Below are 17,722 nucleotides of genomic sequence, written 5' to 3'. Positions count from 1 at the left end.
TGTGTGCCCTGACTGGGTCTCGAACCCGGGACACCCACATGCCAGACAGACGTCTACCACTAAGCCAACCAGCTGGGGCCTAAATGTTACTTTTCAAAGACACATTATGGGAAGAAATTTTTCTAACATAATGTCTCTCCTGAGGTCCAATTTTACATGTGTGCCTACTATAAACTTCACGGGTAGATTTTGCCAGCTGTATTTGAAAGGCAAAATTCATTTTGTGTTGAAAGGTCTGCAATGCCCACATTTTCCCACAAGGGGTCAGTGCATCACAGGATCTTTAGCCCTAGGAGAGAGTGCCTGCCTCATTCCAGGGGAAGACAATTCACTGCAAGTTGTTAGAAGGCAGATCTGATCATAGTATCTCAGCATAATTGAAAGCTCTATGTATTTGCCAGAAATGATTTGGCTATTCTCATGGAGAAAAAGGATGAAATAATTTTGTGTGATGGACAATCCTTGGATATGAACAGAAAAAAATTATTTTTCCTATATAAATACAAAATGTATCCACCTAAATCACCAAGAAGTGATTTCAGTAGGTACCAACACACATTGACCCATAAACATTGTTTCCCTTCATGTTTCTCTGGTGAGTTCATAGAAATGGAAGAGGTAATGTGTTCCTTTCAGGATTCATTGCACAGGTACTGCCTGGAGGGAGATAGTGCTTAGGATTTGAAACAAATTTTTAAGTAAAAATGAATTCCCCAAAGAGAAATTTAGGATAGATCACTTTAAGTTATTAAGGGAAACTTCTCTTTCATATCTCTGTACTGAGCTGGACTTCCTCTGAATATACGTAAGGATAATAAAAGTGATTCAACAGATCAGGAAAACGAGTGAATCCACTGTGACTTGTCAGCAGAAGGAGAAGCCAAAAGTGCCCATTGGGTGCCACGACCCTGATTCAGCCTAAAGAAACACAAATTGATCACTTTCTAGCTTTCACCTCATAGGAGAACCTATGCAGGGAGACTTTATGCTTGACTGTTCTGTCACATTGTAGAAGAATCCACTTATGTCCCCCCAAATCCATCTGTCTTCTTCCATATCAAAACTCCTGATGTGAGTTGAGTGCATCATTGTACAGAATAGCCTAGTTCTCAGACTTATTGTGGCCAGACCAAGGCTAATGGGATGAAAGCAGAGTGGTGTTCTTTCAAGTGGTTAAGGGGTCCTTTTGCTTTTCCTGCTTCCTGATGGCTGAAAGGTGGCTGTGATGGCTGGGGTTGGAGCAGTCACATTCGATGATGAGGTGAAAGATCCAGTGAGGAGGCCTGACCAGGCGGTGGCGCAGTGGATAGAGCGTCGGACTGGGATGCAGAAGACCGAGGTTCGAGACCCCAAGGTCGCCAGCTTGAGTGCGGGCTCATCTGGTTTGAGCAAAGCTCACCAGCTTGGACCCACGGTTGCTGGCTCGAGCAAGGGGTTACTCGGTCTGCTGAAGGCCCGCGATCAAGGCACATATGAGAAAGCAATCAATGAACAACTAAGGTGTAGCAATGCGCAACGAAAAACTAATGATTGATGCTTCTCATCTCTCCATTCCTGTCTGTCTGTCCCTGTCTATTCCTCTCTCAGTAAAAAAAAAAAAAAAAAAAAAAATCCAGTGAGGATAGCAGAGAAACAAAACAAGAAGGCCCAGAGAACCACCATAGCAGCCTGCAGCCTGCACTGCTCACCTTCGATTTTTATAAGAGAAAGAAATAAAAATATTTTGGGGTTTTCAGTAAGCTACAGCTGAAACTAGTCCTAATCAATAGAGATCCCTTGAGAAAACAGCTCAGAGGTAAGGTGGGATTTTTTTTCCCAATTACTCAATTTTTATCACCAATCAACACTTACTGGATGTGTTTATATTATACTGCTGAGTGATCTGATTTTACACTGGCTTCAGGATAGTTGGATCATGACACCATAAGCAAAGTTCAGTTGTTTAAAGCAGTGGTCCCCAACCCCCGGGCCGCAGACCAGTACCGGTCCGCAGAGAAAGAATAAATAACTTACATTATTTCCGTTTTATTTATATTTAAGTCTAAACTATGTTTTATTTTTAAAAAATGACCAGATTCCCTCTGTTACATCCGTCTAAGACTCACTCTTGATGCTTGTCTCGGTCACGGGATACATTTATCCGTCCCACCCTAAAGGCCGGTCCGTGAAAATATTTTCTGACATTAAACCGGTCCGTGGCCCAAAAAAGGTTGGGGACCACTGGTCTAAAGGCCTCCATGAAAACTGCTGAATAAATGCTATACTAGATTTGGTGACAGCCAGAGATAGCAGTTTCTGACACCTATGTTCTCCCTGGCAGCAGAGGTTGTGTTTATCACAAATTTCCTTTTATGATTTAAGAAGACATCAATCTTGATGTTTGATGCAAAACACAAAATATGCAGACAATTGCACTAATGGCCATGACATTGTGAGGCCAATCTGCATCTGCTCTGTGCTGTTCCGATTAGGAACCCCTTTTCTGGTTCAAGGTTGAGGACAGGTAGGTTCTTTTCCTCTAGATCCCTTCACAGAGACACCAATTCACAGGGTCCAGATGAACCCGAGTTTCCGTGCTGCCACTTGTCCACCCCAGCCTCTAGGGAAAAATGGGGGGGGGGAGTCTACAGGTGAAAGAATTCCTCTCCACTCCAGGCAGCACTCAGGGCTGCAGGGTAGAGTGGGCTAGGAGACATTGTCCTGGCACCCCTGAGCCTTCAGCTGGCTGGAGGGACAGGATTCCGTCAGCAGGTTCTAACATGTGTGAGAGCAACATGGGCCCAATGCCCAGGCTCAACAGGGGCCTGGCAGCGGAATTCCACCCAGAGCAACGAAGTGGGGCCACACAGCGGTGAGGGTGGCCAGACCTTCAGGGATGGAGGCTTCCTTTGCAAAAATACCAGTTCTTCTTCTTCCTCTTTTTTTTAAAGAAGCCTATCTAAAAGCCAATTGCCCACTTGTTTTCCAAACTAGCCACAGCACCTGAACACAGATTCCCATGTTATACTCAGACCACCCAACCCAGCTTTACATCCAAAGCCTACCTGCTTCACCTACTTTAGGGTACAGACTAGTGACCAAAGGAAAAGTATTTCTCTACAAAACAGCACTCGCCAGGGAGGGCCTAGGCCCCATGATGAGAAGTATTTCAGGGATCCCTTACCAAAGCACTCTATAACTCACCACCAAAGCTAGCCAAGTGCTCTGCTAATGCTAACTAGCAGTAAAAAAATATGCAGAATTTCCAAGAGCTCTGCTGCTCCGAGATGGGTTGTCTTAGGGTTCCTGCGGCCTGAATTATTTCTAAATGCTGCCAATCTGTCTCTAGTTCTGCCTGCACAGCATGCCTTTGGAACCATACATCACCTCAGAGAAGTTGACACAGAGGATGGTGCAACTGGCAAACCTAAACACTGTGGTACCTAAGACTCACTCATCCTTCCCTGTGTATGAATAAAATACAATTTTGGCTTTTGCACGTTTGACTTATATAGTCTAGTACACTAAAGTTCATTATTTTTTGGAATATTGACAAGGATGTGGAGGGTCCACACTCAGGGAACGCTGACTGACCCAGGAGGCTGGCTGGCCTCCGGAGGGCATTGCTCTCTAGACTTGGGGCAGTAAGTTTGAGCTCCCCTGCCAGCAGCTGATAGTGGCTCCTAGCAGAGTGTGAGAAAACTTGTGAGAAAATGAGTACCATGATTAATTAGTAACGTCTGCAATAGATTAGGGGCAGGGAGGGGTGCAGGCGGTGAGGAGAGTAGGAGCAAATGCATTCCAAGTAATGTATTTCATCAGTTCTACCAAGCACATCATTTCCCCATCCTGATTTCTGTATCTTTGAAATTGGGATGCCTCTTATAATCCTGTGCCAGATATTTTCCAAAAATCAATACAATATTTCAAGTCTCATATGTTCTTACAAGACTCATATGGGACTTCTCGTCAAGTCCCATCAAGAAGTGGAATTTGTCCCCTCCCCATTAATTAGGGTATGGGGAGCTTGGTGACTGCATCAATAGAGTGTGGCAAGTTCCTTGTTAGCTTAACATTGTATTGTAATAAATGAATGAAAGTTAAAAAAAAAAAAGGGATGCAAAATGACTAATGAAGCTAGGCCATTAAAAACTGACACTGCTTCTACATGGCCTTCTCTTTCAGGATGCTCATCCCTAGAAGCCAGTCACCACACCCTAAGGAAGCCCATGCCATGTGGAGCAGCCCCTGGTCCTCAGGCCTGGCTGAGGTCCCAGCTGAGAGCCAGCACCAGCTTACAGGTCAGGTAAGGGCAACCCTGGAAGCAGATCGTCCAGCCCAACTGATGCTGCGTGGAACACAGATGACCAATGAACTGTCCCAGCTGAGCCCTGCCCAAATTGCAGATTCGTAAGCACAGTAAATAACGGCTACTGTTCTAAGACAAGTTTTGCAGTGGTTTGTTATACAGGAACAGTTGTCACGGCCTGCATGTATACACCAAAACTTGTAGAGTAAGTGTCAGTTCATTGAAAGAAAACCCTTGCCTGACCAGGCGGTGGCGCAGTGGATAGAGCGTCGGACTGGGATGTGGAAGGACCCAGGTTCGAGACCCCGGGGTTGCCAGCTTGAGCGCGGGCTCATCTGGCTTGAGCAAAAAGCTCACTAGCATGGACCCAAGGTCACTGGCTCAAGCAGGGGTTACTTGGTCTGCTGCCGAGTTGACTGCTTTCTCATATATGCCCCACGGTCAAGGCATATATGAGAAAGCAGTCAATGAACAACTACGGTGTTGCAACGAAAAACTGATGATTGATGCTTCTCATCTCTCTCCGTTCCTGTCTGTCTGTCCCTATCTATCCCTCTCTCTGACTCTCTCTCTGTCCCTGTAAAAAAAACCAAAAAACCCTGAACACAACAGAGAAGCATGATTTAAAGAATGGCTGCATCACCGACACTTTTCATGATACAAAGGACAACACTGTAGGGAGAACCATGAACAGTGATGAATTGATTCAAAAAGTGACTTAGAAGGATCAGAATCTGAATAGGAAGAAATATGAAGACTATCATACCAAATTTATTTTGTATATATTTTCCTTAACGATGCACAAGTGTGATATGTAATGAAAAAAATCTGTAAATAAATAAGTTTAAAAGGACATTCAATGAACATTAAAGAAATGCTGTGATAAAAAAAGCATTGTATCAGTTTCATTGGCAACATTTTTCTTTTTCAGTGGTATAATTTTACAATAACATTTAGGTCTAGTGAAATACAAGTATTTATTATTCTTAACTTCAGCTTCTCTAATTCTACCACCAAATATAAGAACTGTAAGAATTCCACAAATTTTTCATGCTTTCTTTTTTTTTTATTTATTCATTTTTAGAGAGGAGAGAGAGAAACAGAGAGAGAGAAGGGGGGAGGAGCTGGACTCATCAACTCCCATATGTGCCTTGACCAGGCAAGCCCAGGGTTTCGAACCAGCGACCTCAGCATTTCCAGGTCGACGCTTTATCCACTGCACCACCACAGGTCTGGGTTTTGGTTTTTAAGTTAATTTTCTAAATTTAATATTCCAAACAGGTGACTTTACAAGAACCCCTAAAATCACATGAATGTCACATACCATGAATGTCTTAGGTGGCTCTGTCTCTTGAATGGAGGAGGGAGGGTAGGTTTAATGCAGTGGTTCTCAACCTTTCTAATGCCGTGATCCCGCAATACAGTTCCTCATGTTGCGGTGACCCCAAACCAAAAAATAATTTTGGTGGCTACTTAATAACTGTAATTTTGCTACAGTTATGATTCGGAATGTAAATACCTGATATGCATTATGTATTTTCCGATGGCTTTAGGCGACCCAGCTGGGGTCACGACCCACAGGTTGAGAACCGCTGGTTTAATGGAAGTGGAATATAATTAATACCTCTGTGCTTAGCCAAAGATGTAGTGAACACTGAAGAAACAAAGTGATTAAGAGGTTCTTATTAAGCATTTATAAAACAAGAGAAGTAATGGTGTTAGCTTACTACTACTAAGTTAAAAGAATCAAAACTACCACAGATTTCAAAAACAAAAATTTATTCATAAAATACATAAAAAGGTTTGACAAAAAAAGACTACAAAACCCTCACAATCTTGTACATCTCAACAGCACTTACCATAGTCAACAACCAAAAGTCTCACCAATTCAACTCCTGTTTTTTAGGTAAAAAAGAGGCCTTCCTGTTAAGTCAGAATTTCATTACAAATTATACTGCTAAAAACAGACAAATCTAATTTGACCATGCCACTCTGTTTTGTTTTTTTTTTAATTTATTTATTTTTAAGATTTTATTTATTAATTTTAGAGAAGAGAGAGAGAGATACAGAGACAGAGACAGAGAGAGAACGGGGAGGAGCAGGAAGCATTAACTCCCGTATGTGCCTTGACCAGACAAAGCCCAGGTTTTGAACTAGCGACCTCAGCGTCCCAGGTCGACACTTTATCCACTGTGCCACCACAGGTCAGGCCCACTTTGTTTTCTTTTTCTTTTTTTTTTTACAGAGACAGAGAGAGAGAGTCAGAGAGAGGGATAGATAGGGACAGACAGGAACGAAGAGAGATGAGAAGCATCAATCATTAGTTTTTTGTTGACACCTTAGTTGTTCATTGATTGCTTTCTCATATGTGCCTTGACCTTGGGCTACAGCAGACCGAGTAATCCCCTGCTCAAGCCAGGGACCTTGGGTCCAAGCTGGTGAGCTTTGCTCAAACCAGATGAGCCCACGCTCAAGCTGGTGGCCTCGGCGTCTCAAACCTGGGTCCTCCGCTCCCAGTCTGATGCTCTATCCACTGTGCCACCACCTGGTCAGGCACTTTGTTTTCTTTTTTTTTTTTTTAAATTCTGATCTTTTTTTTTTTTTTAATTTTTTTTTTTATTCATTTTAGAGAGGAGAGGGAGAGACAGAGAGAGAGGAGAGAGAGAGAGAGAGAGAGAGAAAGAGAAGGGGGGAGGAGCTGGAAGCATCAACTCCCATATGTGCCTTGACCAGGCAAGCCCAGGGTTTCGAACCGGCGACCTCAGCATTTCCAGGTTGACGCTTTATCCACTGCGCCACCACAGGTCAGGCTTTGTTTTCTTATAAAGCAATATTTTGTACTGAAATTTAGTGACTGTGAAATCTCTCAAAGTTTATTATTATTATTATTTATTTTAGAGAGAAAGGAAGGGAGAGAGAAAGACACATTGATATGTTTCTGTATGTGCCCTGACTGGGGATTGAACTTGCAACCATCAGGATGACACTCCAACCAACCCAGCCATCCGGCCAGGGCTAAAAGTGTATTTATGAACATTAATTCACAGCAGTTTCACTAAGGCAAACTATTTTAAACCATGACACCATAAACACTGAAATACAATACAAGTGTTCATTATAAAATATAAAAATTTAGAGATGCAGAACAAATTTAAAAACATTTAATATAGACAAGTGTCAACTTTTTATCAGAAACGGAGGGAAAGGAACAAAGCTGGCTCTGGAGACAGTGGTGCCCCCAAGTGCAGCAGCAAACCAGTGACCAGTCAGGTGGCCAGGGCACACCGCTGGGCACTGCACACGCAGAGAGAGGCTAGCATGGAGGTTTGCGTCTGGGCCTTTTTTCATCGGTCAAATCCAACTTTGTTCAGCAAGGGTCGGAGGATCCAGAACACACTCTTAATTCTATGTGTATTCTTCTGGAAGGTTTCAAAGTCCAAAGTCTTTAGATCAAATTTTATTGAGTTTTGTAATAATCAGGACTCTTACCATTTGATCAAATGAACTACAGATGCAGAGGCCCCTTTTGTCAGGACTCCAGTCCAAACTGGAGACGGGCTGGGTAGACAACGTGACGTTCTGCAGAAGGCTGACTGAACCCGCAACTCCCATCTCTATTCCCTCAGAGTCCTTCTTGGACCGCTGGACAGGATATTCACTGAGAACAAGAACAAAGCGGTGAGAAGCAACAAAGCCCGTGCAAAGGCAAATGCTGAGTAAGTTTGGCAGAGCGCCTTCCAGAACGGATGGCAGACACCCCAGAGCTCCATTACACAGATCCCGTAAGGACCTTCTGTGGACTGCTTCTACGGAGATTTTAGACCTACACAACATTACCTCAAAAAAGAAAAAATCCATCTTGAAATACATTATTTTCTCTCAGCTGTAAATATAAATTCACAAAATAAAAAGAGCTGACGGAGAACTATTTGGTCCAGATTCGAGAGAGGGGAAAAGAGACACCCCTCTCGGCATAGAGATGTGTTCTGAATGAAATACTGGGGTACTGCTCCTCCTTAGAAGATCTTTTACAGCTTGTTAGGTCTCAAACTTGATACTACCTGTATTTTATAAATGCTAATAAAGGCCAACATATTCAGGCTACAAAGCAATTAAGAAGAGGAGCAGAAAAAGAAGTGACAGAGAGACAACCTACTATTCAATTCTTCCTCTCAGACCCGACAGTTCCTTTTGATTAAAAGAAATAAAACATTCAGATGAATAAACAGTCTATATATTTTTTCATGTCTCTTGGCAAAGGCTGCAATAATTTAGTATTAAAAAAGAACCAAAGACTTTTTAAACCCTCTATACTGTCTATTAATGTTTCAAATATACAAAAATAAAAAAATCAGCTTGTTGGGGTCCATTCATTCATGAAACAATTTCTGAATAACTAGACAAGTTCCCTTAGGAGTTCTTGGTTAGCTGCTCAAAAAATATTTACAACTTAATTGCGTTACTACCAAGGGAGACTGGCAAATGGAAATAAAGCTAAATATCATTTTACTTAAACTAGTTCTCCTTCGCTGGTGTAATATCTGACAGCAAAGCTCAAAGACAGTTTGAATATCAGATGTTATGGTAAGGATTAAGATTTATTTTGAGATTACTACAAATTTCTAATTGCATGCAGACCCAATTATACTAACAAAATCCATGATAGTCAAAACTTCTAGCTGCAAACCTGTTTGCACATCACATAGAAAACAACGCCATGTGTGGATTACAAAGACAACTGGGACTTAATGCTTCCAGTAAGCAGCCTAGAGAGTCTGGCCCTCATAGAATGGCCCTGTGCCGCTGCATGGCTCACTGGATCTGCAGAGTCCACCGCAGCGTGGAGGCTGGACGAGAAGGACTGGGAAGAATCACGGACGAAGGTGCTAGGAAAAGGGAAACTACAAATGACCCACTACCATGCACCTCCCACACACCCTACCCTTTTCTTCGGCTGTTTAGTCACAGAAGCTATACAGTTTTGATTTAAAGTATTCACTCCTGGTTTTTGATCAGCTATATCCTAAATACTTTTGTAGCCCTATTTTTCAGAACACCTTCTAGTTCTAAAAGGAACTAACAGAAAAGTATTTGTAAATGTGAAAGTCCCAGAAGTATGAAAGATGGTGTTTTCCTCATTTCTTTTTTTTTTCAAACTTTATTTTTGAAGTACCTTTTATTTATACCTTGTGGATATTTTTTCTTTTTTCTTGGGTGATGTATACAGAAAGAGATCACCATTAATGCAATTTTTGTCAGGCCTTTTAAATGAGCAGCTCATCTAGTATCTGCCCCCTTCAGGCTGTTGGGGTTCAGAGTGCAGTGTGGTTAGCTCTTGGCCCCTCACTCCTGGTTTTTGATCAGCTATATCCTAAATACTTTTGCCTACAGTAAGCAGAAAGCAAACCCAACGCAAGCTTTTCCTGGAGACCGACCATCAGGGGCCTAGGCTCCATTTCAGTTCTATCACAAGGATGTTACCTGAACCTGGGGAAGTAAATTATTAGCATCTAAAGTTAACAATTCAAACCCCTTTCCTATATTCTAGAGTAGGGGTCCCCAAACTTTTTACACAGGGGCCAGTTTACTGTCCCTCAGACCATTGGAGAGACAGACTATAAAAAAAACTATGAACAAATCCCTCTGCACACTGCACATATCTTATTTTAAAGTAAAAAAACAAAATGGGAACAAATACAATATTTAAAATAAAGAACAAGTAAATTTAAATCAACAAACTGACCAGTATTTCAATGGGAACTATGGGCCTGCTTTTGGCTAATGAGATGGTCAATGTCCAGTTCCATATTTGTCACTGCTAGCCGTAACAAGTGATATGACGCGCTTCTGGAGCCATGAGGTGTGTATCCCGCGTCACCGGAAGTAGTATTGTACCTGAGTGATACCGGGCTTTGCATCCGCATCCTGTGCTCCTCTCACTGACCACCATTGAAAGAGGTGCCCCTTCCGGAATTGCGGCGGGGGCCGGATGAATGGCCTCAGGGGGCCGCATGAGGCCGGTGGGCTGTAGTTTGGGGACCCCTGTTCTAGAGGTACTGTTCTATTCTAACAATATGATTATAGTATTTCATAAAAGCCTTCGGTAAAAGTTTTCCTATTTAAAAAAAAACTAGCAAAAACCCATGATTTCAAATCTATGAAAAGAATTGTTCATGACCCACACTATATATGCAAGACAACTAAAAAACAAACCTATTTAGATTGTCAAAAAAAGATTAATATTTATGAAGTGTAAAATATGTAGAGTTGTTTTAAAAATGCTGAGAAAATAATATTTACATAATATCCTAAGATTTTAAATCATATCAAAACGAATTAAGTCAAAGGAGAAAAAAGAAACAAAAATGTCAATCTAACCCTACTTTACGCCCACAAGTAACTTAAGAAGGAGCCGCGTGCACGGGCAGACTTACTACTTCCAGAGGTGGAGGCCGCCAGCGCCGCCGGCCGTCAGGAACAGCTCCCGGTTCTGGGGCAGGTGCCGCACCTGCCACACAGTAGATTTATGAGCCTGAACAGGGCGAGAGGCACACAGCTGGTTAGAAGTTTATACGATCAAGACTGCCCTAGAAGAGAAACCCTGCAAATAAGGAAACTTGACTTCTGTGATTTTAACTGTTATAAAAGAAATTATTTTCTGGCCCTTCTCTTAATAGTGGCTACAAAGATTTAAGGGAACCGATCAGAAATCAGGAAAAGCATCATTTTTCTTTATTGCTTTATGAAAAAGTTCTACTGAATTTAAAAGAAAAGATATCAGATTATAGTACCATATAAATTATGGAAATAGATTGTATACATTTATATCTCTAGCTCACTGAAGAGGGAAAAAAACTCAAAATGCAAAAATATATCTTCATAAGGGAAAAATAAAGATAAACTGAAAATTTTAAAGATAAACTTTATTATTTTTTTAAATATTTTTCCAATTTTGTAGTTTTTTTTTAATTTTTAATTTTATTTTTTTATTTTATTTATTCATTTTTAGAGAGGAGAGAGAGAGAGAGGAGAGAGAGACAGAGAGAGAGAAGGGGGGAGGAGCTGGAAGCATCAACTCCCATATGTGCCTTGACCAGGCAAGCCTAAGGTTTGAACCGGTGACCTCAGCATTCCCAGGTCGACGCTTTATCCACTGCGCCACCACAGGTCAGGCAAGATAAACTTTATTTTTTAAGTCAGGTTTTGGCTTGCAGCAAAAATGAGTAGAGTACAGAGAGTTCCCATAGACATAGTGAATTTTAATTTAAAGCTCCCAGAACTTTTTCAATCTGCACCATTGGAATTATCTGCTCTTCAAAATCAAGGCCACAAGGACTTACAGACAGTGTTTACGGTCATAATAAGCCAAGGCCTTATCAGTCATATTAAACTAAAAGATAAAATGGTAACTGGATAAAGGTTAACAGCTTGTTAGCATGTTAACAGCCAGTAAATCAATCCTAATAGTGCTATGTTCACTGTGGAGAACAGAAAGGAGGAGGCGGGGGGAGGGGAGGGGAAGACAGGAGGGCTGGCTAACTTGATCTAAGCCATACATAAGACACTTCACATTTTAGGGGCTGATTAGTCTTGACATTTGACTTTAATAGTCTTTTAAGAGAATTATTATTAGCAGATAAAAACACATATCTCAAAATACACACTTTAAGTGTGTGAGTCCTCAAGTGATTAGGTTCAAGCTCTTACAAGTTATTTTAATTTGTTTTATAGCTTAAAACTTTTCTTTTTCTTCTGGAAGTTGGTAAAAACACAAAAAGCAAGAGGAGAAATGACATCTTAAAGTACAACAGTAATTTATTTTTTAGACTTAGCAATTACTAGGTTAACTAAATGTAAGAAAAAACTTTTATAGCAGGATAACAATCAAGTCCATTAGAAGCAACCAGGAAAAAAATTGGGGGGCAATATACTTAATTTACAGATAATAAGAAATGTTGCAATTGCATAAAGAAAAATTTAGTGAAGTGCTTTATGTTGATAGATACTTAATATACTCTGAAACAGCAAAGGCAAAATAATATTACAATGTACTGATTAGTTACTGTGTTAAGAATTCAGTTCAGCAGGTAGTGGCAGTAATTTACACACAATAATAATTATTGTAATAATAAAATAAGACAAAATAGAAATATTTGAGAAGTACTACTGAATCCACAGTAGAGGGAGAAAAGGAGTAAATTTTTATTTCCTAAACAATTAATACACTTTAATCTTATGGAAACTACAAATCTGTAACTGGCCTTTCTTTTTCTACTGGAGGAAGCTCAGAGTCACATTTCTAACCCATCTCTTGCAAATAAATGGCAGGATGTTTCAGCATGCATTTTATGCAATACCCTCTACACATCACCTTATTTTTTTTTTAAAAACAAGTATTTTCCCTTCACCTTGCGTTCTTAAACATCTATCTTTCTAATGTTGTAATAACACATTTTCTTCTAAGCCACATCAACTACTATTCAGATCAAGGCAAAGTATGTATGTATGTATTAATAAATAAAATTTTAGGCACCTACTATCTATCAGTCATAGTGATTAATACTTTAAATAATTTTATTTAATATAGCAACCTGGAATGTAAAATAAAATGTGATTAAATAACATAATTCATGCATGTTGACATATTTTAGTAAGTTTGTAATTAGTTTACACCAAGGTGTATATGTACCTAAAAGTATATAATTAGCTATTAATACAAATATATACTTATTAGGTAACACAAGGCTAGCTTTTGCTGATCCTATTGTCTGCTAGTTTTCCTATGATTGCTCCTTAACTACAAAATAAGATTCCTAGCCAACTGAGCCTTTATTGTAATCAAGAAGTCTAAAACTGATAAACATTGAAGTACTCTTTGCACAGAAAAACTTGTCAAGATCCCACAAGAGTATATTAAAAATAGCTCCCTTCTCATAAACACCTGGAAGACACCTTGGTGACTAAGTCTCTTTATCAGTCTAAAACAAGCTATGAACATTCCTCATCATAGAAAGACTTTTCACTCAGACTTACCTTTTCTGAAACAGAAGCAAAACCTTTGGTTGGATGCTGTGTTCTCATGTCAAAAACATGAAACTTTCCTTCCAGAGACGTAGCTACTAATTTATTCATGCTTATATCTTTTCTGTCAAACTCTAAGCTACATACCTGAAAATAGAGAATATTATTGATAGTCTAATGATTATTATTCAAGAGGTTCTTTCAAACTAATTAAACAACTTTAAAATTATTAGCTTACATGAAATCCTTTTGCGTTTTGAATCAATACCTCAAATACTTTTAAACCATAAATAAACTTCTTGGTTAATAAGATCAAAATCATCTTGAATTCCTCAATAACTGAACACAGTTAAGTCGAGGCTGACTTTAGAAAACAGAGAAGGGAAAGATATTCTTCACAAAAGGCATAAACTCAGGGACCGAAAATCTGAAAGTACCTGGGAGGCCATTACTATTTTTAGGCTTTGTAATAATAGCAGAAAAAGACCTCTTACTGGCTTATTTTGGTATCACAATCTACGGCCCAGTGTCCACAGTCAGGATGCAGGGACTGGCGACTCACCCAGCACGGCCATACCATGGCTGGGAGTGTGGTCACTTTTAAGAGAGGGTCCGTGGTTTCCATTAGATTCCCAAAGGGCTCCACCCCCCCCCCAGATGAGTAACCACTGGCAGAGGGGTTGTATTGGGACCAGTCATTAGAGTCACTTTCCTTCTGTAGTAGCTCAGAGGTGAATGAAAACATGCTCAGAGAAACTAAAGAGTCCAAATGTAATTACCCCATTCTTAATGTTTGTCTCCCACCGCAACGACATATTTCGGAGATCAAACAGTTTGATATCCCCGTTGTCATAGCCAGCACAAACAACACGCTCCTCTTGATTATAAGCATTGCCTGCAAGTCAAGACACAACATTTCAGATCTTTATAATGCTAATCTGAAGGCTGCTAATATAATTTTGTGAAACACATATAATTTGTACTCAATCATATGTTAAAAAATCACATTGGGTAGAATTTCATGTTACCAATCTGACAGGACATCAAGATTATTAATTTATACAGGTCCTGCTTTCTTATCCATTCAGCTACCCTATGTCTTTTGATTGGAGCATTTAATCCATTTACATTTAAGGTTATTATTGATATATAGTTGTTTATTGCCATTTTATTCTTTAAAGTTATATTCCTCTTTTATTATATTCTTTCCCCCCTTTGTTCTGTTTACAACAAGCCCCTTAACATTTCTTGCAGCATTGGTTTGGTTGTAATGAATTCCTTGACTTTTTTTTGTCTGGGAAGCTTTTTATTCTCCTTCCATTTTTTTTTTAATTTTTATTTTATTTATTCATTTTAGAGAGGAGAGAGAGAGGGAGAGAGACAGAGAGAGAGAGAGAGAGAGAGAGAGAGAGAGAGGAGAGACAGGGGGGAGGAGCTGGAAGCATCAACTCCCATATGTGCCTTGACCAGGCAAGCCCAGGGTTTCAAACCGGCAACCTCAGCATTTCCAGGTCGATGCTTTATCCACTGCACCACCACAGGTCAGGCTATTCTTCAATTTTAAATGACAGCCTTGCTGGATAAAGTAGTCTTGGTTGTAGGCTCTTGTTCTGCATTACTTTGAATATTTCTTGCCATTCCCTTCTGGCTTCAAGAGTTTCTGTTGAGAAGTTGGATGTCATCCTCATGGGAGCTGTTTTGTAGGTGATAGCCTTTTTTTCTCTAGCAGCTTTTAATATTTTCTGTTTATCTCTTAGCTTTGGTATTTTAATTATGATGTGTCTTGGTGTAGATTTTTTTTGGTTTCTCTTTAATGGAATTCTCTGTGCTTCTTGAACTTGTGTGACATTTTCCTGCATCAATTTAGGGAAGCTTTCAGCTATGATTTCATTGAACAAGGTCTCTATCCCTTGTTCGTTCTCTTCTTCAGGAACCCCTATGATGCAGATGTTGTTTCTCTTTAGGTTGTCACAGAGCTCTCTTAGAGTTTCCTCAGATTTTTTCAGTCTCTTTTCTTTTTGCTGCTCTGCTTCCGTGCTTTCACTTATCTTGTCCTCTAACTCACTGATTCAATCCTCTGCTTCATCCAGCCTGCTTTTAATTCCTTCCAGTGTAGTCTTCATTTCTGATATTGTGTTTGTTATTTCTGTCTGGTTCTTCTTTATGATTTCCATGTCCTTTTTGATGCTTTCAATTTCTTTACTGAAGTGTTCATTAAGTCCATCTATTATAGCTTTGAGATACTTAAGCATCCTAAAAATCATTATTGTATACTCTGCATCCAGTAATTTGATTACTTCCGATTCGTCCAAGACTTTAGCAGAGGATTTATCTTGTTGAAGCATATGACTATGCTTCTCTGCCTATCCATTATTCTCTATGACTTGTAGGCTTCTTCCAGCTGTGATCTCCTTACCTAGTAGAGCCTCTTTGAAGTCTTGATTTGTTTGTTTTCTTCTCAGTTTTTTTAACTCAGTGGTAATCTTGTTTACTGATCTCAGCAGGGGGCTTATTTGGAGCTGTATCCAGGAATGCAGTGGGTGTAAGCTGAGATTCTGAAGGCCTGATCTGCACGCCAGCTTCTCTTTGGGGGGCAGGTGGGGTGCTTTCTGTTTCAGTAGGGGAAGGTGTATCTCAGATCTCCATGGAGACCTGAGTTACTGCCCATCCTCCCCACTTCCTGTTTTCAGCTGTGTCTTGTTGCTCTGATTGGAGCTGGAGAGCTTTCTGGAGGTGGGTCACCCAGAACTACTTTAGGCTTGTGCTTTGTTGAGCGTCCAACCCCTCCCCCAGCTATGGCCGCCTCCGCACTGGATGAGTCAGCTTCTCAGGTCCTCCCATGCATTCCTCTGCCCATCACCATCTGTCTCTCTCTCCCCACTTTCCTTTTGGAAGACAAGCCAGCCCTCTCAGCTCACCTCATTCCCAGGTCCCCAGGCAAGTGGTTGTGAGAGATATTCTCTGCTCTTCTCCTTATAATAAGAGCCCTTCTGGGCTTTCAGTCTCACCCCACCTTCATTCCTGGAATCAGTGGAGACCCACTGTGCCTTGGCACTCCCTACCAGGCTCGGTGTGGCTTCTTCTTTGCTCCTTAGTTTTTGAGACCTGTTCTTTTAATCCAAAGTTGGTTTTTCACACTGATTGTTCCTAAATGAATTTGTAATCCAGTTTGGTGGTGTGAGCTGGGAGTCTGTGCGTCTGCCTACTCCACTGTCATCTTGGTTCCTCCACTGAATACTTTCCAAGATTATTAATTTGGTATGTGATGGGTTTTTTTTAATTTTTATTAAGTGAGAGGAGGGGCAAGAGACAAACTCCTGCTTGCACCCCAACTGGGATCCACCCAGAAAACCCCCTACCAGGTGATGCTCTGCCAATCTGGGGCCTTTGCTTGGCAACTGAGCTATTTTAAGTACCTGAGGTGGAGGCCTGGGAGCCATCCTCAGGGCCCAGGGCCTACTCATTCAAACCAATCGAGGGAGAAGAGAAAGAGAGAGAAGGGGGAAGAGTAGAGAAGATGGTCACTTCTCCTGTGTGCCCTGGCCAGTAACTGAACCCAGGACATCCACACACCAGGCCAACGCTCTACCACTGAGCCAACCAGCGAGGGCAGTTTTTTTTTTAAAGCTCATTCTATACTGATGGGATATGTGAAAATGTTTACTGGATTCTAAGTTGCAAGCAAATGTTCTCTATATATTGTACCTGCAAAGACAAAAATGCCAACTACAGTCCAAACACAGTAGGGGAATCTGGTGGAATAAATACAGCTATGATTCTTTGCTTTCTTTGGTAGTAACTATATTTGAATACAAATAGAAACTACTTAAAACTTGCTTATTTTGCAAAAGTTTGCTCTGGGTGTTATCTTCGTAAGGAACCCTAAAATAAATTGTAGCACACTGCAATACATTTTTAGCTATATGATCACACCTATAAATTTGTAACCTGAAGTTAAATTCACTCTGCTTGGTTCCAGGGCCTTTTTCTGGAGTACCTCTTGCCGAGGACAATGTGTTAAGTGAGAGGGAGGCCCTTGTAACTGTGCTAGGCTATGTGAGCACCTTGTCCCAATGCCTTATCCCTCTAACACCCTCTTTCTCATAAACTCTGATCCTGCATTTCCACTGTGGGCTCCATCCAGATAACACAACAGGACGTCCAAAACTGACTTCACCATCTTCCTTTACAAACCATCACACCCTTTGTGGAACTTTTCCTTTTATTATTTTATAAATTTTTTATTCAATTTATTGGGGTGACATTGGTTAATGAAATTATATCAGTTCCAGCCTGACCAGGTGGTGGCGCAGTGCATAGAGCATCAGACTGGGATGTGGAGGACCCCAGGTTTGAAACTCTGAGGTTGTCAGCTTGAGTGCGGGCTCATTTGGTTTAAGCAAGGCTCACCAG

At 40.7% G+C, this 17,722-nt stretch overlaps 2 protein-coding genes across 2 annotated transcripts in view; both read right to left on the bottom strand.

The window, feature by feature from the left end:
- The window catches only part of C1D (C1D nuclear receptor corepressor), a 495,080-nt gene that overhangs the window by 59,137 nt on the left and 418,221 nt on the right, over window positions 1–17,722 (bottom strand). The gene's annotated exons all lie outside the window — the stretch shown is intronic.
- Window positions 7,428–17,722, bottom strand: part of DNAAF10 (dynein axonemal assembly factor 10) — a 32,496-nt gene continuing 22,201 nt past the window's right edge. Inside the window, exons 5-8 of the mRNA XM_066378096.1 lie at window positions 14,089–14,204; window positions 13,322–13,456; window positions 10,723–10,820; window positions 7,428–7,946 (exon numbers count right to left, since the gene is read on the bottom strand). Of these exons, the coding sequence (XP_066234193.1) occupies window positions 7,739–7,946; window positions 10,723–10,820; window positions 13,322–13,456; window positions 14,089–14,204 (557 nt within the window). The 3' untranslated portion in view covers window positions 7,428–7,738. The remainder of the gene's footprint in view (window positions 7,947–10,722; window positions 10,821–13,321; window positions 13,457–14,088; window positions 14,205–17,722) is intronic.

The sequence above is a fragment of the Saccopteryx leptura genome, chromosome 3 (genome assembly GCF_036850995.1).
Source record: "Saccopteryx leptura isolate mSacLep1 chromosome 3, mSacLep1_pri_phased_curated, whole genome shotgun sequence".
Taxonomy (NCBI): Eukaryota; Metazoa; Chordata; class Mammalia; order Chiroptera; family Emballonuridae; genus Saccopteryx; species Saccopteryx leptura.
Note: the sequence above shows the minus strand (reverse complement) of the source record. Positions and strands in the feature narration are given on the sequence as shown.